The sequence below is a fragment of the Suncus etruscus genome, chromosome 5 (genome assembly GCF_024139225.1).
Source record: "Suncus etruscus isolate mSunEtr1 chromosome 5, mSunEtr1.pri.cur, whole genome shotgun sequence".
Classification (NCBI taxonomy): Eukaryota; Metazoa; Chordata; class Mammalia; order Eulipotyphla; family Soricidae; genus Suncus; species Suncus etruscus.
In genome coordinates, this window is record NC_064852.1 from 117,308,855 (window position 1) to 117,331,457 (window position 22,603).

At 41.3% G+C, this 22,603-nt stretch overlaps 1 protein-coding gene and 1 non-coding gene across 2 annotated transcripts in view; one reads left to right on the forward strand and one right to left on the reverse strand.

Annotated features, from left to right (window-relative positions):
* Positions 1–22,603, forward strand: part of MPP4 (MAGUK p55 scaffold protein 4) — a 45,165-nt gene that overhangs the window by 10,476 nt on the left and 12,086 nt on the right. Inside the window, exons 6-15 of the mRNA XM_049773253.1 lie at positions 678–759; positions 2,489–2,574; positions 4,117–4,188; positions 5,718–5,914; positions 7,739–7,803; positions 9,879–9,896; positions 10,498–10,536; positions 11,838–11,858; positions 13,108–13,122; positions 21,581–21,619. Of these exons, the coding sequence (XP_049629210.1) occupies positions 678–759; positions 2,489–2,574; positions 4,117–4,188; positions 5,718–5,914; positions 7,739–7,803; positions 9,879–9,896; positions 10,498–10,536; positions 11,838–11,858; positions 13,108–13,122; positions 21,581–21,619 (634 nt within the window). The remainder of the gene's footprint in view (positions 1–677; positions 760–2,488; positions 2,575–4,116; positions 4,189–5,717; positions 5,915–7,738; positions 7,804–9,878; positions 9,897–10,497; positions 10,537–11,837; positions 11,859–13,107; positions 13,123–21,580; positions 21,620–22,603) is intronic.
* On the reverse strand, positions 17,883–18,012 carry LOC126009987 (small nucleolar RNA SNORA22). The gene has a single exon (XR_007496133.1). It is a non-coding gene; the product is annotated as a small nucleolar RNA SNORA22 (small nucleolar RNA).

Genomic DNA, 22,603 nt, shown 5'->3' on the forward strand with positions numbered 1-22,603 from the left:
TCCAGCGGTATTCAGGGGTTACTTTTGGCTCTGTACTCAGAAATTGCTTCTGGCAGACTCGAGAGATTATATGGGACACCAGGGATCAAACCCAGGCCTGTCCTGGGTCATGCACCAGCAAGACAAACACCCTACCACTGTATCATCACTCCAGCCCTATATTACTCAATTTTAATGTAGTTAGTCTACACTTTTTCCCTCTATGAATGGAAAATATAACATATTAGTTTGATTTTCTTGATTAGGTTGTAATTATGAGGGTTTTCTTTCTCTCTGGAAAGATTGAGATTGTATGTCTCTATGGTTGGGATTGGGCACTTAAGAGGTCAAGTGTGGGGCCGGGCGGTGGTGCTAGAGGTAAGGTGCCTGCCTTGCCTGCGCTAGCCTTGGTCGGACCGCGGTTTGATTCCCCGGTGTCCCATATGGTCCCCTGAGCCAGGAGCGACTTCTGAGCGCATAGCCAGGAGTAACCCCTGAGCGTTACCGGGTGTGGCCCAAAAACCAAAAAAAAAAAAAAAAAAAAGAGGTCAAGTGAAAAGGGTTTTCCTTTTTTATGGAATAGAATGACCCCAGTGGGTATGAAAACCTTCATCTGAAAGGCCTGAGCTAACTTAAGGAACATCCCCAGATAAATAATTGTGAAAAGTAAGAGAAGGATTCATTGTACTATCTTCCAGGGAGTGACCATCAAGCTCCAGGAGATGACAGGAGACCTTCTTGTGGCCAGAGTCTTCCACGGCGGGCTGGCAGAGAAGAGTGGTAAGCCGGAGCAGCAAGGACAAGCATGGCCAGAAAGGCGGGCAGCCTCAGCGTTTAGTCTGCTTTCCAGAGAAATCTCTCTTTCCTAGTTATGATCAGAATTGCTAAAGTTCTTAGTTAAAATCATCTTTTGGGAGCCAGAGCGATAGCACAGCGGGTAGGATGTTTGCCTGAGACCGACCCATGGTTTGAGCACCAACATCCCATATGGTCCCCCAGGCCTGCCAGGAGTGATTTCTGAGCACAGAGCCAGGAGTAACCCTGAGCACTGCTGGGCGTGGCCCAAAAACAATAATAACAGGCCAGAGAGACAGCATGGAGGTAAGGCGTTTGCCTTGCATGCAGAAGGACAGTGGTTCGAATCCCAGCATCCCATATGGTCCCCCAAGCCTGCCAGGAGCAATTTCTGATTTCTGAGCATAGAGCCAGAGGATCCCCTGAGCACTGCTGGGTGTACCCAAAAACCAAAAACAAACAAACAAACAAACAAACAAAAACTAACAACAGTCTTATAGAAGGAAGGAATAGAGGTCTAGAGAAATTTTGCCTTCCTGCTTTGTTGGAAAACAACAGAGCTTTTTCCTGCTCTCCTTCCAAAATGAGTCCTCATCATGGACACTGCCATAAAGTCTTTCAGTTTATAATCTAAAAACAAGCAGGGCAAGTTTTTTTCTACACTTTTATAGACGAGGACACAGAAGTGCAACAAGGTGGCCTCAGGTGCGAGGTTGCCTGCATTGAGTCAGGTTCATGACCAGTCTACCCATTTCTGCTCCCCTAACCCCTCTGTTTTCAAAAAGACATTGCCCTTTGCCATCTGCACCACTGGATACTCCCCCCTCCCCACACACACACACACACATACTTTTTTTTTTGAACCAATGAACTGCATTTCTTTCCCCTCTCATGTTTCTGAAACTAGCTGATGTATATGCCCCATTCCTCCCACTGCGGCCCCTGCTCACCCAGGCTACTCATTCCAAGACTCTTGCGGGTCATCACTCCCAGGACTTCTAGTTTCTGTGTCCACTGGCTCTTTCTACAGCCACAATTTTATTTTTATTCTCCAGCTTCTGACAACAGAACTACTTCCTGACCCTAACGTTCTGGAAATATTCAGCATTCTTGGTTTCTTATCCACATCATCCTACTTTTTGTCTTCTTGTCTTCCCCCTCAGGTTTTGTACTGCTGATCCTGAACCCCCGAGATCTTCTACATCTGCTTTCTAAAATAATGTCACCTCCTTTCTCTTTTTACTACTTACAAAGGACCCTGGCATCTTTATTTTAGTTTTTTTTTTGGTTTTGGGGTCACACCCAGCAGCACTCAGGGGTTACTCCTGGCTCTATGTTTAGAAATCGCTCCTGGCAGGCTCGGGGGACCATATGGGATGCTGGGATTTGAACCACCGACCTTCTGCATGCAAGGCAAACGCCTTACCTCCATGCTATCTCTCCGGCCCCTTATCCTTTATTTTAATTGCTGGTTTTTGGGGCACACCCCATGGCACTTAGGGGTTACTCCTGGCTCTACGCTCAGAAATTCTTATGCACGCCAGGGTGGAGGATGCATATATTGGACATACTATCCTTCTCTAAGATATTATTTCAGAATCATATTAAACTTAGAGCATTCTGGGGTTCACAAGTCGTTAAGCAGCCTTGGAATAATTGCCTCTATGTTTTGCCAGTTTCTTTGAACTCTTGTTGTGTGTTCCTGTCTGCCTAGGGTTGTTGTATGCTGGAGACAAGCTGGTAGAAGTCAATGGCATTTCTGTGGAGGGACTGGACCCTGAGCAAGTCATCCACATTCTGGTAACAGTCTCCACTTTGTTTCCTGAAAGGAAATTCTATGACTGTGCTGGCCTGTCAACAGCCTGTGGCAGGCTCACGGTCTCACGAGGGGAGATTGACCCTTGAGAACTTCATCCTCTCTGGCCCTCAGACTTTGTCTGTTCCTATGGGGATCATGCCTCAGCATCTTCTCCCTGATGGAAGACTTTCTCCTTACAACTGCCCTTAGGAGGCTCATCAAGAATCCCAGTTCCTGTGCCCCATGACCCAGGTTGCTGCACTGGAAGCTGAGACAATGGGAGACAATCTGAGCCTCGCCAAACCACTCTTATCCCCCAAATTTGTTTTGTTTGTTTTGTTTTATTTTTTTGGGTCACATCTGGCAGCGCTCAGGGGTTACTCCTGGCTCTGCACTCAGGAATCACCCCTTATAGGCAAGGGAGACCATAAGGGATGTCAGGATTCGAACACTGTTTGTCCTGGGTCAGCTGAGTCCTCAAACCCCAAACTTTGTAATACAGCTGAAATCTGCTACCATTTTGCCTGCAGAAGTTTGAGGATGGGAGAAAATTAATAGAGAATAACATATAGGTAGAAGGACCTGATTTCTGCCTTTGTATCTGTCCTTGGTAAATGGAATTTGGGGCTTGTGGATTGTTTTTATGAGTTTTTTTTTTTTTATCTCCTTGAGGTCCCCAATCCCTTCCCCACCTGAATAACTGTCCCATGTCTCCCTGCCTCTCCCAGTATGTACACCCTGACTATGGGCCAAGGTTGCTTCCTGTATATTCTGTATATCACTTGCACTCAGCTGAATTCTTGCAAGACTGGGTGGCTAGAGTTGTGCTGAGGGACTGTGCTATTGAGGTGGCTGTTAGATGGCTATACCAAGCACTGGAATATTCCACAAACTTCTGCTCTTAGAGCTTATGAGGAATGTCAGATTTTGAGTGTATCACTCAGCCCTTCTGGTGCCAATGGAAGTAGTACTAAGACAGTTGTCACACTGTTCAGAGTGACAATAGGGCCTTGCTCATCTCTGGATCCCTCATGTCCACATCTGTGTGCAAGGTGCTACTTATTACCTCCATATCAATCTGAGGTGTTCCCTAGACTCTCTAAAGGTATTTTTTGGAGGGACTCCCATTTTCATCCCTGAAGGAATGCCCACCAGACAGAGCTGCCCATTATTGAAATGTGGTTTTCTAGGTTCAGCCTGAGGATTAAGGAGGGACAGCCAGGCCCAGATTTCATCTCCTTCTCTGGAAAGAGTTCTGAGATCCTGATGACTGCAAGTTGCAGAATTTCTGGCAGAGGCAAAGATTTAGGGGACTTTAGCAGACCAGTGATTCTGGACCCTACCATGGTCATAGGCACAGTTGAATTTATACCAAACCTCCATTTCTGGGTGATGATATTTAGCTATTGAAGCCTTGTAAAAGTTCCCAGGGGAGTTGTCACTGTTACTCCCAGATGTTTCAAGCTGGAGCTGCAGCTTTACCACCACCCCCAGCTATACAGTGAGCTCTGCATTTGTCATTTCCCCCCTTTGACATCTTCTAGGCTCTGTCTTGTGGCACAGTCATGTTCAAGGTGATTCCAGCTTCTGACACTCCCATTAATAGCCAGAAGATGGTAAGCATTTGCTGAACATTTGCATCCACACATAGTGAAGTCTCACATAATAATAATAATAATAGCAGAATGCTTCATATAACACTGTTATCTTCTACAATGTGTGGGCCATTGTTTAGTACTGTGTAATGTATTTTTAAAAAATATTAATAGTGGGGCCAGAGAGATAGCATGGAGGTAAGGCATTTGCCTTTCATGCAGAAGGTCATTGGTTTAAATCTCGGCATCCCATATAGTCCCCCGTGCCTGCCAGGGGGACCCTTGAGCACTGCTGGGTGTGACTCAAAAAAACAATAAATAAATAAATAAATAAATAAATAAATAAATAAATAAATAAATATTAATAGTGTGGAAAGTAGCGAGTGAATACAATAAAAGGAGATGGGCTCTGTGGGGGGTAATGCTATGGGGGTCTCAGCTTGCATTTTTGCACAAGAAATCAGACAGAGAGAGTCATAATGCATTTTTTTGGCCATGGGTGTTGAGCAGCTTCTTGATCTTACTGAGCCAGCCAAACTTCTTTGCTGCTCTCTCCTGCCTCCTGCCACTTTTATTAGTCAGAGTTTAACATAAATCACCCAAGGGTTAGGGTACTTGTGCTAATTAACTTAGAAAAGGTAAGAGGAGAACAAAGTAAAGTGACTTTACTTGTTTATGACAATAATAGGCTTCCAAAAGGCTAGGAAAGAGCATAAAGAATAGTGAAATTTATTATTATTATTATTATTATTATTATTATTATTATTATTTTGGTTTTTGGGTCACACCTGGCAATGTTCTGGGGTTACTCCTGGCTCTATGCTCAGAAATCGCTTCTGGCAGGCTCGGGGGAACATATGGGATGCCGGGATTTGAACCACTGACATTCTGCCTGCAAGGTAAATGCCTTACCTCCATGCTATCTCTCCGGCTCCAATGGTGAATATTTATACAAACATTTCTCAGAGTTAAGATTTTGTTCCCAAAATTGCTTTTATCCTTGACTTTTATATTTAGTTTAAGAACAAAATTATCATTTTTGGTTGGGATAATGGGGAAATATAAAAACAGCAGGTAAGGGACCAGAGAGATAGCATGGAGATAGGGCATTTGCCTTGCATGCAGAAGGATGATATTTCAAATCCTGGCATCCCATATAGTCCCCTGAGCCTGCCAGGAGTAACCCCTGAGCACTGTCAGGTGTGACCCAAAAAACAAAAGACAAACAAACAACAAAAAAAGAAACAGCAGGTAAGGTATTAGTTTTAAATTTCTAATGACTCTTAAGATTAACTCTTAAACTTAAGGGGTCTTAAGGGGCTGGAACAATAGCACAGTGGGTAGGACATTTGCCTTGCATGATGCTGACCTGAGTTCAATCCCCAGCATCTCATATGGTCCCCTGGGCCTGTCAGGAGTAATTTTTAAGCGCAGAACCAGGAGTAACCCCTGAGTGCTGCTGGGTGTGGCCCCAAAACTTTAAATAGTGGCTTTAAATCTTAATGGCAAGTAATCTACTGATGACGATGATGATGACACCATTCTTCCAGGTGTATGTTCGTGCCATGACTGAGTACTGGCCCCAGGAAGATCCCACCATCCCCTGCATGGATGCAGGGCTGCCTTTCCAGAAGGGTGACATCCTCCAAATTGTGGACCAGAATGACGCCCTCTGGTGGCAGGCCCGGAAACTCTCAGACAGTGGGGCCTGTGCAGGCCTAATCCCTTCTAACCACCTTCTCAAGAGGTAAGAAAAATCCCATGAGATTTTTCAAGAAGGAAAGGGCCTGGGGAGGAGCCTTGCAGGGACTAGAGTCAGAAGGTGAGGAGACTGCAATAGGACCCTGTTGCAGACTAAGCTCTTGGAGTCTGGTTGAGTTAGAGAACTTCTTTGAGTCCTCTTGAGGAGAGTGGATGCACAGGCAGTGAAATATGGAAAAGAAAAAAAAATGAGCACATAAAATGTGTGTGGAGAAACAGCATTCTAACTTTCATATCTGGGACAGGAAAGTCTGTGGTAAATTGCCAGTCACACAGATACATTAACAGTCGCCTTATTTGATATACTTTTTTTTTTTTTTTTTTTTTTTTTGGTTTTTGGGCCACACCCGGTGACGCTCAGGGGTTACTCCTGGCTATGCGCTCAGAAGTCGCTCCTGGCTTGGGGGACCATATGGGACGCCGGGGGATCGAACCGTGGTCCGTCCTAGGGTAGCGCAGGTAAGGCAGGCACCTTACCTTTAGCGCCACCGCCCGGCCCCTAGAAACAGGTTTTTTTGTTTTGTTTTCTTTTCTTTTCTTTTCTTTTTGGACCACACCCGGCGATGCTCAGGGATTACTCCTGGCATGCACGGGAGACCATATGGGACACTGGGATTCAAACCAACCACCTTTTCGGCTGCTTGCAAGGCAAACGCCGCTGTGCTATCTCTCCGTATTTGATATACTTAACAATTCACTTGGCTAGGAGGATAAGCAGTAAGAGTCCTGAGTTATAAAGGAGAAGGTTAATCTTAACATCTCAAAGCAGTTCCTGGCAAGCTAGCCTCAGATGTAAAATTAGGGATTAGTGAGAAGCGGGATTTCTGTGTCTAAGGGGAGAGTTTGCATTGTTTAAAGGTTCTGGTAGATAGCCCAATTCTACATCCTGGCCAAACCTCTTTTTGATTCCCAGAAGCAGAAACTGCAAGGGCATGTTATAGACAGAGGAGGAAAAAAAGTTTATTACATAGTGTCTATAAATTGGTGCTGAAATTATTCAGGTAAAGGGAATTTAATCAAGGCTATATCTGCCTGTGATATGCACAGCAGAAGGGGGAAAGACCAATTAGATGTTAGCTGTGAAGAAAGTATAATGTCAGAACCATAACACGTATCTCAAAAATGTCTCTATGGAATTTACCAAGTATTTATGTAGGGGTGAGGCTTCCCAGTAGGCCTTTTAGTGAAATATCCTTGGGAGTATATGAAACAGCCATCCACGCTAAGAATATGACACCCTAGCAAGTCTTCTGTCCATCCTCCTCATAGAAAAATAGAAATTCCTATTAACGGTGCAGACTGGATCCCATGGAGATGACCCCTGTCTGGGCAGCAAAGGTGGCTGTGGCCATCCTTTGGGAGCACACATAAAGGACAGATCAAGGCATGGAAATCTGGCAAATCTGAAGGGCCTCAGAAAGCCCCCAAAGCTTAGGAGGGAAAGCAAGACACATGGCCAGTCTCATGAGACCCTCGAACTAGAAAAATGGGCCAGGGCAGGGCTAGGGGCCATGAGCCATAGGACAGAAGCCCAGTGGTCCTAGTGGTGAGTGAACTCAGGGTCACAGGGTGGATTTGCTTCCAGACTCAATGTTGCCCTTGAAAGACTGTGAAGTAGGTCACAGGGTGTGAGAAAAGACTATGCATGTGGAGAAGGTGCCCACAAGTATTTGCAGAAGTCTCCCTTTTCACTGGGGAGAGAGGGCAGGATTCTGGGGCACATTCTGCCCTGCATCTGTGCCACCAGACATCCCAATTCTCCACTTCAGGCTCTTCTCTGTTTCCCTGATAGTCTTTCTATTTTGCACAGGAAGCATCGAGAATTCTGGTGGTCTCAGCCGTCCCAGCCTCACATCCAACACAAATCACCCATAAGTGAGTTTTAACAAGGATGCCTCAAACCCAGCATGGCTGGGAGGTTGGGAGGCAGTCTCTCCCCTGTGGACAACTCGAACCAAAGCCATTTCTGCCTTTGCATTAAGAGGTTTCCAGATTCTGGAACTGCAAATGTTCTCATGTGGTGACAGCTGCAGTGCCCACTGCCCCCTGGGAGGGGGTTTAGAGGTTGCTGTGGATAAATCATACTCACACAGTGTATATTTTGCACAATTTGACATCTATGAAGACATTACACATATTCTGGTAGGCAAATTTGGATGAAACCACATACACACACCGTGCTGGAGATCCCAGGTAGTGGTTATATGTTATATGTTCAGTTCTAGTTAACCATGTTGGAGGAACAGACATGGGCTGGGCCATTACTTGTCAAAAGTAGTTTGCTGGCTAGACTGTGATGTAGGTGGAGGGGAAAAGGAAGCCAAAGAGATCCTCAGAGGCAAGTGCTTATCTGCTTTGGTGAGGGACCTGGAGACAGGCAGAGCCCAGTTACTACCAGTGGTGACCCAGCTTTTGAAAATAGACCCGCAGGTCCATTTTTATGGGGGTTAAAAAGGTCAAGAGGCCCGTGGGAGAAAGAGAGGCCGGAGTGGAGACTTACAGACACAGAGTGGCTCAGGCTCTACCAACAGGGCTGATTTTTGCCTTTGACTAGTTCCCAATTATTCTTCCTCATGTTTTAAACCAAAAGTTATTTCTTTCTTTTTCTATTAAAAAAATTGATTCCCCTGCCTAGTCCCCCTTTTAAATTTGTACCAGAGTGGGGTATACCCAGTGGTGTGTGGGAGCTACTTCTGACTCTACTTGGGGTCACCTCCTGGAAGTACTCAGGAGACCATATGCAGTGCTGGAGATCAAATCAGGGTTGGCTGTGTATAGGACAAGGGCTGTCTATGTCTCTTGTTCCCCTTTTTAAATATTTTATCAGAAACGTCTTACATAACATTTTAAATCTTCATAGTGATATCGTAGTCATTTTTGCCATGTTTTAAATTTTTACCAAAGTAGATCAAAATATATTTATGAACATATTGATGAATTTATTTTTCTATTTCATGTTTTAAAGACCCATGAAAATGTGAATGACAGTCTCAGTCATGGATGGTATTCGTTTTCTGGGGTAGTCGTCAGGTGATTTCTGTTAGCCCTGTTGAACAACCTAGTCTGAAAACAATGTGCAGCTCCTTCACCAATTTCCAAGTTCTTGAACCCAGGGCTGGAGTCACTGACTTGAACCAATACCACCTCAGGACTCTTTCCAATGGAGCCATGATGTGTTTTGAAGCACCAAATTGTTAGGGTTTTTTTTGTGTGTGTGATTGCTGTTGATGCTACTACAATAAATATGATTTTCTCTCTCTCTCTCTCTCTCTTTCTGCTTAAGTGTTATTATTGGAATACAACTTGAGCAGATTTCTGAGTTATGAGGTAGAGGTAATTTTATCAATCAAGAGTGATATATTTGCAAATGTCTATTAAAAAGGCTTTTACTACAGCTGCATCTAAGATTGCTGTTACTTTCACCTCCTTCACTTTCTTCCAGTTTGGCTATTTGATTCCTCTAAAACGTAGAACCAAGTGCATTAACTTAGTGATAAACTTAGTGATGAACAGAACACAATTGCTTTAGAACTCACCGAATAGTAGAAAATTAGATTCAGTTTGATAAAAGTCATAGAGCTTTTCTTTTTTTAAAAAAAATATTACCACTGAATTGTTAGAAAATTATTCTAAAATATGCATTATTATAAATTTTCCACTTTTTTTTTTTTTCGTTTTTTGTGTCACACCCAGTAGCGCTTAGGGGTTTCTCCTGGATCTGTGCTCAGAAATCGCTCCTTGCAGGCTAGGGGGACAATATGGGATGCCAGGATTTGAACCACCATCCTTCTGCATGCAAGGCAAACACCCTACCTCCATGCTATCTCTCCGGCCCCAGTTTTCCACTTTTTTTATTACTTGTAAATTAATCTGGGAAACTATAGCATAATTCTCTCTCTTTCTCTCTCTCTCTCTGGCTATGTCTGCTTTGATCATTTGCCTGCACCTAGCTATTTCTTTGGAAGAAGGTAAGAAATGGTATTTCGGGAAGAAAAATAAAAAAAAAAGGAAAAAGAACACAAAAATCTCATGAGGTAGGTTGGGGGTGTGATTTCAGGGATCTAACCAGACTTCCTGTTGAGCTCTGTGCCTTCTCTCAAGTCTTCCATGTTTTTCTGAGTTTATTTAAGCTATTTACTGGGCTCTTACTATGTACCTAGTGAGTGGTTTTTAAAGTTTTATTATTTTATTTTCTTATATATACCCAAGCTAAAAGGAAATATAGTTTTCATTTATTGAGTGAGCACTTGCTCTATATTTCTGAACTACTTCTACATTATCTGAGTCCAATAAGGGTTATCACTATCCCCATTATAGGTAGAAAACTTATTTCAAGATTAAATCCTGTGTTTCACAGTTTATAAAGTCATTTTATGTGACGTAGTCTTTTATAGCAATCACTTTCATGCAGATTATCTCTTTTTATCTCTTCAAGTGAGCAATTCTTTTAAGAGGAATATTATTGTCATGTAGTCTGCTTTTTATTAATGCTAGTCTGTACATAAGAGTTTTTGCTTGTGTTACTAACATTTTAAGTGCTGATTGTTATTTTTTGGGACTTGTTTATAGAAGACGACATAAAAATTGATGAGAAGTGTGTGGAGACAGGTAACATTTCCTTGTGAAAAATTTACAGTTTCTGATGTAGAGCATGACCAGGGGTGGCACAGGTCTGACCTAATGCATGAAATGACCTGAAATGATGATACTTCCCTGCCAAGCCTATACTCCTTTTTCTGTAGTTCTGACACTTAGAAGGGAAGTATAGCCATGGGAGTGTTTCTAGGCCTCAAAATAACCATATAGAAAGAAGTATCCTGGAAATTATTTCAGATATTCTGAGTTAACCTCAGGCGTTACAAACTGGAAACCACATGCTCTTTCTGGCCACTGTAGACACTGAGATGTGAATATCCCTATTAACTATTAATATTAATAATTAACAACTATATTAATATTGACTACACATATTATGATGGGTTGAAAATGTTTTAGAATTTCTAGTAGAAGTGAATTCCCAACTTTGGAAAAACATAGACAAGCTTTTCTATTTCTATGCCTTTTTATTTTTATTTTGTAAATTGGGGAGTGACTGTTTAAACTCGAATGACAGAACTAAAAATGGCTTAAAACTCACAAAGGTTGTGTTTCTTAGTAATGTTGCTCTACATTACAGACCATTCTCCATGTAAATTTTGGTTTCTTAATCTTTAATGTTTTTTTAAAGCCAAGAACAGTTTCACTTAATGAGAAGTTGGTTTATGTCAAATATTCTCCAGTCAACTTTATAAGCCTTCTACCCAATGATGATACTTATATATTCAATTATTTCCCTTGCTTCTAAGCCCCAAACCTTCAGGTTAGATGTGTGTCCCTTTTTATTGTTTTGTTTTGTTTCTTGGCCACACCTGATGGTATTCAGGATTACTACTGGCTCTGCTCCAGAAATCACTCCTGGCAAGCACAGGGGACCACATGGGATGCCAGGGATCGAACCCAGGTTGTCTTTGTATAAAGCAAATGCCCTTCCCACTGTGCTATCACTCCAGCCCAGGTGTGTCCCTTTAATGGTTGCTAGTCGTCCAACAGTAAAATTACACCATATCAGATGTTACATAACATCTGACAATGCAGCTTATATCTGCCAAATGATTTGGTCTTGAAATAGGAAAGAGGTTTTTGTTTTTTTTTTAAGGTCATACCCAGTGGAGCTGGAGGTTATTTCCAGCTCAGATTTCCAGGATGATTCCCAGTAATGCTCAGGGGACCCCACAGTGCTAGAGATTTAATGAAGCTATTAAAATATTGACATGGAATAAGTAGTAATGTAACAACATTTGGTGTTTTGTTTTTTTGTTTGTCCCTCTTCCCCCTCAACCCCACCCCCCCACCCCCCCGGAAAATCACAGATGAAGAAACATTCGAATCTGGTAAGAAAAAAATGAGTATTGGATAAGAGTTTTTAAATGTCCATTATACATTTCTGGTTAAATTTATACATATCTTTAAGAGATATAATATAATGATCATTGAAATACATAAGCAGTGATACATTGTACATTTGACCTAATTGTGGTTTTCCATGAGGAGTACTTTGAAACTCTGTGTAAGCATCATATAGTTTGTCACATTGATTAGGGGTGTTATTGTTTTTTAATTGTAGGAACCTGGTATGCTGGACAACTTCCGTGTCTGGAATGTCCTGCTGCTCAAAACCTACCACAGAAATTAATATGTAATTTTTGTTTGTTTGATTTTGGATCACATCCAGCAGCTTTCAGGGGTTACTCCTGACTCTGTGCTCAGAAGTTGCTCCTGGCAGGCTTGGGAGACCATATAGAATTCCGAGATTTGAACCGGGGTCCGTTCTGTGTTGGCTGCATGCAAAGCAAACATCTTACTGTTGTGCTATCACTCATTACCTAATGTGTGATTTTTTTAAACTTTATTTATTTATTGATTAATTAATTGATTGGTTGTTGGGCCACACACAGTGGTGCTCAGGGGTTACTCCTGGCTCTGCACTCAGAAATCACCCCGGCAGGCTGGGGGAACCATATGGTGCCAGGAATCAAATTGGGTATCTCCCGGGTCAGCCACATGCAAGGCCCTACTGCTGTGCTATCATCTCTCCGGCCCCTGAATGTGTAATTTTTTAAGTGCATAACCATGCAAGAAGTTTTCACAAGATGTGTATAAAATTCTCATAAGTTTAAAAGACAGTAATTAAGGAGACTCTTGAACAGTATAAAGAACTTACTTGAAATTATGCAATAATTTATTTCATACATTCTGACTGCTCCAGACTGATACTACCAACAATAAAGAGTGGGTATTTTGCAGATTTTTAAAAATTTATTGCACATGTTTAATATATTTTATAAAGTATCTCTAAAATATTGCATTTTAATCAGTAACAGATCAATCTTAGAGAGGATTTTAAAACTCTTTTGTGGCAGGCTACATTATTCACCCAGTTCTAAATAGCTTGTGTTTTCTTATTTCTTTCTTGTAATTTCCTCAGCAATGATCCCTATGAAATCAATTTCATTTAGTCAAATTGTACCTTTTGATGAGAGACACAGAGCTGTTGTAATTTGTCTTCAAGTGATTCATTAATTGATCTGCTCAAAGACTTATCTTTTTCATGTCTGTTTTTGCACTTACTCCAATATCCAGAGGAACTTTCTGAAGGTAATTGCTTCCTTTTATTTTCTGAAAAAGTCCAATTATTTATTACATTTATTATAGAGCTTTATAAGATCTTTCAGTTTACTAACAGGATAATGTTTATGATATTATATCTATCTAGATGAAATCAATGACGAAAAATGCAATCACACAGAACATTGAACAAAGAAAGTAAATAAACTTGATAATTATTGCCTAAACATTTCCTTTTATTGATATAATCCAGTATGCAAAATCTTCTTACTTCTAAGAAGATGTCATTGATATTGCATGTTTTCTTTTTATTTTAAAATGTATTTTTTCAATGGTTACACAAAAAAGGCTGCAAATGTTCTTGGTTTTGTAAACACGTACCCTATGTACTTTATTTCAGTGGTGAGAATAGATCTGAATAAATGAAAAGAACATGTTAGTGAAAAATAATTTGAGTATATTTTTATAACTTTTCTCCTGGATTTTTCAAACAGCTTTTTTCCTGAGTGGAAAGCAAACACAGGAACTTTAGTGTTTTTCTTTTGGTGAAAGCAAACAAAGGAATTTATTTATTTATTTATTTATTTATTTATTTATTTGAATTGAATTTCTGTGAATTACAAAGTTATAAAGTTCTTCATGATTGAGTTTTAGACATACATGTTCCAACTTGAGTCCCTCCACCTGCGACCATTGCCTTTCATTAGTGTCCCCAGTTTCCTCCAGTCCTTCTCACCGGCTCCTATGGCAGGCACTTCATTCCTCCTTTCATCTTTCCCTCTACTCCAGAGTAACCACTTTTCTCCATCAGTGTCTGACCTATTGCCATGCTGACCTCTGTTGACACTGTCCCTACTGGAAGCCAATTTTTACGCTTATTATTTCTATTTCAAATGCCTTTGGGCATTTGTTATTTCTCTACTATGTTTATCTAAATCAGACATGAGGTTTTTAGACTACTTTTAGATGCTTTTCAGACATTAGGTCAATTTTCCTCACTCTTTTCTCTTAATTTCCTGGATTATCAAAAACAATTGGCACAGGCCAGAGCGATAGCACAGTGGGTGTCATTTGCCTTTCACGAAGCCAACTCGGAACCAGGGTTAGTATGGTCACCAACCTGCCAGGAGCGATTCCTAAGCACAGTGCCAGGAATTAACCTCTGAGCTCTATCAGGTGTGGCCCAACCCCCCTCCCAAAATTGCCAACCCAAGAACAAATAGCAATTTATATAGAATGAACCATTTTATATGGGAGAAAATAAAAGCTCATATTAATGGAAAAAAAAGATTAATTATGTAACTTGAACTATATCATCGCTATATGTTCAAATGAAAAATTATGTACTTGTTTGCGGGGTCCTGAAGCCCCCCAGGGGGGCCCGGCCAGCAGGAATTAGCTGGGAAGACTTCTCAGACAACCGCACTCCTATTTTGCTGGGTAGAAGCACAACCACACTGTAAAAAATCTGAGAGAGGTTAATAATAAAGACCCAAGGCAGCGTCTCACTGTTCAAGGGCAACTTTATTTGGCTACAGCTCCTTCTTATATAGAGAAGGAGAAGGGGGCAGTACAAGGGTGATGTCAATCACACTTTTGGCATGAAAATTACTTCATTATTCCAAATAAGGCAAGTGGGCAATACTTCTTGCAGTATCCATGGAAACATCTTGTGACCTTCTAGCTGCATTCCTAATTGCTTGACTATCAGGAGGTGGTGCAAGATGTGCTTGCCTCAGTGATCTTGAACAGACAATGTAGCATATACACAATAATGAATGTCTTGTAAACTCAGGGATATGGTTAAGGGAGTAAGGCCTCTTTTCTGGGAATGGTACTGGGCTGTGTTGCTTTCCTCCGGGCTAAAAGATTAATTATACTTTGCAGCTGCATTTTCCTTTCTCTTTGGCCCAAGAACTTACAGCAAGACTGCATGTAGCCTTTAGGTGAAAGGCTGGATTATGGCAGAAAGAATAGCAAAATGGCCTCAAACAAGTCAGTCCCCAACATCTCCCCCTTTCTCTTCTAATAAAAGAAGGAAAGTCGTGAGCGGGTGGAAGAACCGTGTCTTAGGCATACAAGGTTTGACCAGGTCGGACACGGCCAAAGCCGCAATTAAAAGGTGGCTACAAACGCCGTGGGTGTGCACAGGGATCCGAATTATGCTTTGTAGCCTTTTAGGGCCGTGTCCTAACTGGGACCTTGCTAATCCCGTCGTAGGTATCTCCACAGCCGAGAGCACAAGTACCGGAGCGAGCTCCGTTTGTTAGCTATGCGCTCTATCTCCTGGAAACTTAGTGGCTGGAAAGGCGGCTTGGTGACTAAAGCCAAGTTTTCACAGGAGTCACGCGGGGTTAGATGCTGGTAGTTAACCTGAATAGAGGTTTTTGCCTGTTCATCTACCTGGTTCTTAATAAAGGCAGTGATTTTGCGGAAAATCCATGGGCTAAGAGAAAGGAGCAGCATGAGGCTAATGAGTGGGCCCAAAATAGTGGACAAGATAGTGTGAAGCCAAGGAGAAGAGAAAAACCAGCCCTGGTACCAGCCTTGTTCTTCATCGAAATGTTTTTCAAAATCTTTTATACCGTCACCAATACGTAGAACACTATCCCTAACTAATCCAGATTTGTCTTTAAATACACAGCATAGTTCTTTAAGGGCCACACAGACTCCCCCCTCTTACATAAGGGCAAAATATAGAGCACGACGATTTTGGAGAACAACATCAGCAAGGGAACTAACAGTATCGTAGGGGTTGAGGAGAGAAGCTAAGCTAACAGCGTTTATAATATGGTTCTGTGAGGGCTAGAGCAGAGGCATTTATAATATTTAAAATAACTTGAGAGGAGGAGGATGGGCCAGAAGGCAGAGTCCGTAGCTTACAACTTGCCCAACAGTGAGTTAATGACGCTGAGGCTGAACTTTCCAGAGAAGAAGTTTAGAGTTATTGGTGTAGATAGGAGATTTAAACGTTGTGATGCTTTTATAAAACGGCGAAACCGGTGAATTGCAGATTTAACAGTGTTCATAGCTGGTGTTGGAGAGCGCTTGGGCAGAGGCATTGACCATTTGCAGGATGAGGTTTAAGGTGGAAACCGGACCAACAGGTTTGATGGTTAATGTAGGCTTTAACAAAGCTAAAACATAATAATTATGATAAGCAAGAAACATTTTAGTAACAATATGGGGAGAAAATGCAGTGGAGTAAACAAAATAAGTGGAGTTGGGGGCTTCAATGAAGATGGAAGAGTTGTTAACAATAATGGTTTGATTGCAAATGTGTGATTGTTGAACAGGCGGGCACATATATGGTTCGAGCAAGCAAAGTTCCACGACCGTGACTTGTTTACAATGGAGGTTGTTGGTGGCAATGGTGGGCAACCAAGGCAGCTAGGCAGAGTGCTCAATTCAGCATTGTCAAAGGTGGAGTCCGTCAGAAACAGGTTTGCAGGAAAGGCGGCTGGCAGGAGGGGTGACAGGCTTTTTTGAAGTGGATGAAGACAGGACTGTGGAAGGCTGCGGAAATTTTTTGTTAGACTTCAGCATTTAAAAAATTTTTATAATTAACAATCGCCAATTTATTAAAAACTTTTAAACTGAACATAAATGATTTTTGTTAAACTTTTTAGTTATTATTTTAAAGCTAGATGCTATTTTTTAGCTATAAATACATATTCTATAGGCCTGAACTTACACGTAGCAGGAAAGTTGGGTGACTGCAAAGTCCAGAAATTCTCCAGGGAAAAGTTATCCCCGATGGCCATTGAGAAATTTGGGGTTTGCCATCCCTCACACTTTCCGCCATGTTCTTAGAAGGACAAAGCTAGCTTAATACATAATTTTTAACACATGATTTTTAGTTGCAAGATGCCAGTTTGTGAACTGACCAGACTGAACCAGGTTGAAAAAATTAATTGAAATTTGAAAAATGGATAAGGCTTTAAAAATTGTATTATTATAAAATGTAGAGATAACAAATAAACAGACAAAACAAAACAACACTAAACACAACATTTTACACTTGTGGCCACTTTCATTCATCACAACAGACACATAAACAGACAAAAGGATTGATTTAAGACTGATTTATAAAAAATTGACAAGCGCTTTTAAATATTTAGCTAGCATGTTTGTGAGAAGAAAAAAAAATTTTGTAGAAAAACTTTTTTAGTTTTGAGAAGTACTTAATGTAGATGGAGTGGAACTTTGCTGAAAATAAATTTTAAGGTTTAGATTTAACATAAAACATTTTTAAAACAATTTTAATTTGAAGTTTAAAACATTAAGTAAAATGGTTAATAAGCAGTAAAAATTTTTTAAGTAAAATGGTTAATGAGCACTGTAGAAGGAGTCTTCACTCTGAAGTATGAAATCATTTGCTGTAAATGAATAGGTTTTCTTTAAATTGGTTTTGCAGTAGAACAGTAAGACAGCTGCAATAAAGTGTTAAAATTTTTATGATTAAACACAATAGCATGAACTATGATTATTAAAGGTATAAAAAACTGATTTTAAAAATACAAACAACTGTTTTTACTATGAAGACTTTAAGTGAATAATTTGTAAAAAATATTATATACTAAATTAACTAAATGCTTAGATTATTATAAAATATAGTTAAAGACATCTGATGCATTTACACACCTAGAACTTAAGACTAAAATTATATTTAATACTAGTTAATTTGCTTATAAAGTTTAGTTACTTTTATATATTACTTATAAAATTATATATAATATAGTTTTCATTAATATTATTTTTTCACTGCGACACAAATATACAGATTTGTATAATGTGCTGATATTTTGAATGCACTTAAAATAATAGTTCTTTCAATGCAGAAATAAAGAACAACCATTGCTGTAGCACAAAGTTAAAACTAAGGGTACTATAAAGCACACCTAGGTGTTCACTGTGCATTAAATTAACTATATTGTTTAAAAAGGCTAACTACATTATTTTTCACATAATTTTGTAAATACTTTAAAAATTAAAATAAAACTTTTAATAGAAATATAAGACTTAAATTTAACACTTTTGTGTTCGTTTGGATTTTAAAACACAAAGAAGTTTTTCTTTTACCAACATTTTGTTATCTGTAAAGTGACAGAATCATGACCTTGCTTTAAAATTTTCTGAGAGGCATGAAAAAAAAAAGTTTATTGCCCTTATCTTCCTGTTGCTTTTTAATGTTTTAATAATTACTTTACACCACTTAATGCACTAAACCTAATAACACATATTTGACGAAGTGTAGGGCTGACAAGGTGAAGCAGAGTCTTTCACTGATAATTCGGGGAGGGGCTAGCACAGTTAACAGCAGGAAGGCTAGAGGCAAATTATTTACAGTCCGCAGGGTGTAATGATATAGAGAAAAAAAAAGCAATCTTTTAAGATTAATTACTAATTTATTGGAATTAGAGGGAGTGGCAACCGAAGAGGGGAGTCTGGGTTGCAAAAGCACCATGAGAATCATGGTTTTATTAATTGATTTGAGAATATGCAAGAGATGCTACTTTTCAGATTTTTTTTTTTTTGAATAACAAAGATTGGGTATTTCAAGGTGAATTGGAAGGCTTAAAGTGGGAGTGTCAGGGCTTGAGCTGGCTGTTCTCCAAGGCTGGCAGGAAAGAGGCTGAAGGAGGCTGAGGATTGGTTTGAGCAAAGTAAAGGGTACATTAGGCTCAGAAGTTTTAACAGCAAAGTGTAGATATCGCAAGGTTTTATGGCTTAGCAGATGATACTTTGTAATTATCCTGCTCACTGTGCCCTTAGAATTTTTTGTAGGCACTGCAGCAGTTTCTGTTTTATGGCACTTAGCCTCACTTTCATTAGTTTGTCTCTTTGAGTTCTTAAGAGGGGGGGCCTGGCCGTGGAATTCAGTGGGCAGAGGACAGACAACTATAGATTTAGGAGGGGGGGGGAACGCCTGAAGGGCAGAAACCTGTGAATTAAGAGAAGCAGCCTGTTTTTGAAGGCTTAAGATTTGTTTAAGATTTTTAATTTGGCCAAGTAGTTTCATTTCTATAGCTTTAAGAGGGGGAGCGGTGAGAGGAGGGAATCTGCCATGGTTAGGGACTGAGCGTTCTCCGCGGTGGAGGCTGCTGAGCAGGCGGGGGAAGACTTTCTCCATTAGGGAGAAAGACAGGAAAGGTAGCGCTGGTTTTTGAGCCAAGAGCATTATCAAGTTTGTTAGAGAGGTGAGAGACCATGGATGTAATTGTGGTGAGTTGGGAACTCAAGTCAGAAAAAGGGGGGGGGGAAGAGAAAGCAGCAACAGTTTGTTGCCGGTGTGGGGGAGCTGCTGGAATGCCAGCTCTGGGGAGCGACTTCCAGGCACAGAGGGCAGCAAGAGCCATGTTGGCAAGCTGGGACCTGGAAAGTGTGTGCTGTACCTTTAAGGTATGAAAAGAGGCGAGGCCAGCTATACGAGCTTAGAGATCAGGATTCCTGCCTATCTGCAAGGGCTTTGCAGCGGAAAAAAAAAGTTAACTTCCCAAGAGACAAAGAGTTCAGCTTTTAGATTCTAAGCAGGAGAGCTTGTAAGGGGCTTGAAATGGCTCTTTGAGGCTTTTCCAATTAAAGGCTTTGTATTGTTGCAATTGCTGGCTAAGGAGGGGAGGGTGGTGAAACAGGGACGGAGCTGAAGCTAGGGAAGTGAAGGGCTGTTTAGGATTTTGCACAGAGGGTGCAGCGGCCTCTTCTGTAGGGGTCTGGGTGCATAGAGCAGAAGCATGGACAGAAGTAAGGGAGGGATATAAATGAGAAGCATTAGAGAGATCTTTAAGAGCATTAGTTACTTTGGAGACAAAGGTAGAAGAATCAGTGGTGGAGGGAGGACAAGGGGAAGTATTCTCAGAGGGAGAAGGGAGATGAGAGACAGAATTAGAACGAGAGGGAGTCCTGGAACACTCACGGGAGACTTGTTGTACATGAGATTCAACGGCATGGATGATGTCTTTGGCGGTTCTGGCATTTTTAGTTACAATGATATCTCTTAACAGGCTCCAATATTGGAACATAATTTTTTCCTTCTGTGAATCATCATTATTTACAAAATAATCACTCATTTCATGTCCTACTTTGTCCCAAGTGGACACAACAATTTCTGGACAGGTAATAATAAACCAATGACATACATTATGAATAAACATAAGAAAATTACAAATATTCTTTTTGGTAACCTCTACATGTCTGGCTTTCAACTCAGACTGAATATCAATAATGAATTTAAGTTCAGTACTCAATGAAACACCCATGGAAGTGAAGCCAACAGGCGAAGCCCCAAGAGCCAATCAGGGGCGGTGATCAGAACGACTGAAAAAACTGCAGTTTAAATATTTGATTAAGGCTAACTCGTTTCAACGCCTACCCGGATGGGGTATATCCTGCGATTTACGAAACAGCTCCGGACTCGCCGACCCGTAGTCGTTCGGAGTGTGGCGGTGGTCTTCGAGCCCAGCGTTGGGCGCCAAAATGCGGGGTCCTGAAGCCCCCCAGGGGGGCCCGGCCAGCAGGAATTAGCTGGGAAGACTTCTCAGACAACCGCACTCCTATTTTGCTGGGTAGAAGCACAACCACACTGTAAAAAATCTGAGAGAGGTTAATAATAAAGACCCAAGGCAGCGTCTCACTGTTCAAGGGCAACTTTATTTGGCTACAGCTCCTTCTTATATAGAGAAGGAGAAGGGGGCAGTACAAGGGTGATGTCAATCACACTTTTGGCATGAAAATTACTTCATTATTCCAAATAAGGCAAGTGGGCAATACTTCTTGCAGTATCCATGGAAACATCTTGTGACCTTCTAGCTGCATTCCTAATTGCTTGACTATCAGGAGGTGGTGCAAGATGTGCTTGCCTCAGTGATCTTGAACAGACAATGTAGCATATACACAATAATGAATGTCTTGTAAACTCAGGGATATGGTTAAGGGAGTAAGGCCTCTTTTCTGGGAATGGTACTGGGCTGTGTTGCTTTCCTCCGGGCTAAAAGATTAATTATACTTTGCAGCTGCATTTTCCTTTCTCTTTGGCCCAAGAACTTACAGCAAGACTGCATGTAGCCTTTAGGTGAAAGGCTGGATTATGGCAGAAAGAATAGCAAAATGGCCTCAAACAAGTCAGTCCCCAACACTTGTTTCTTGTAATCAGGTTTCTTAGCATCTGTTTACAAAGCATACTCAATATTGATGTGTTTTTCCTCTAACTCAGTATCTGTCCTATAACTTACAACAAGTCTGAAATAGCAGTGTGTTCTCAACCACGCTGGACAGAACAGACTCTATATGTTACTTAAATGATAGAGTCTCGCTATAGGGTGCATATGAGTAGAGATACTTAATATTCTTCAACCAGCACTCAAGACTAGATTAAGGGCACTGCCCTCTATGAAAATAACATCACTGGAAAATTTTGAAGTACTTTCATACATCCTAAGTAACTTTTCCTTCTCCACATAATTTTTGTTCCTGCTATTCTCTCTTCCAGACAAGGAGGAATTTGTGAGCAATGGTCAGCTCTTGATTGGTAGGTAGTGACTCAGCGGTGGGCTTCATACTTGCTAAGTTACATTCACACTAGCTTACACCATCCATTGAGGAATATTACCAAGTAGAGTCCTTGCTCTAGCTCCCCTCTTTATTTTGCAAGTCCATATGCTAATATATTTATCATTTATTATCATTGATTTTGTTTCTACTGGGTAGTTCTTAACTACTCATCAAACACAATTATTATTATTTTGGTTTGGAGGTTGTATCTGGTAGTACTAAATAGAAACTCCATGATCTATGCTCAGGGGTCACTTATTGGGGTGCTTGGGGGACCATGTGGTGCTTGAGATCAAACCTGAATTTTAGCACGTAACACTGTGCAGCATGACTATTGAACTTTCTCCCTGGCTCAAACACAACTACTTAATTTTCTTTGAGAGTTTCACAAACTCCTTCCTTCCTTCCTTCCTTCCTTCCTTCCTTCCTTCCTTCCTTCCTTCCTTCCTTCCTTCCTTCCTTCCTTCCTCCCTCCCTCCCTTCCTCCTTCCTTCCTCCCTCCCTCCTTCCCTTCCTCCCTCCCTCCCTCCCTCTCTCCCTCCCTCCCTCCCTCCCTCCCTTCCTTCCTTCCTTCCTTCCTTCCTTCCTTCCTTCCTTCCTTCCTTCCTTCCTTCCTCCCTCCCTCCCACCCTCCCTCCCACTCTCCCTCCCCCCCTTCCTTCCTTCCTTCCTTCCTTCCTTCCTTCCTTCCTTCCTTCCTTCCTTCTTTCTTTCCTTCCTTCCTTTTTTCCTTCCTTCCTCCCTCCTTCCCTCCCTCCCTCCCTCCCTTTCTCTTTCTTTTCGGCTCTGCGCTCAGAAATCACCCCCCCGCATGCTCACAGGACCATATGGGATGCCAGGGATGGAACCTGGGTGGGTTGCGTGCAAGGCAAAATCCCAACCTGCTGTGGTTGCTCTGAAGAGGACCTGAGAACAGCCTTAAATACAACAGGGAGCCCATGATTCAGTGGACAGTTTAAGT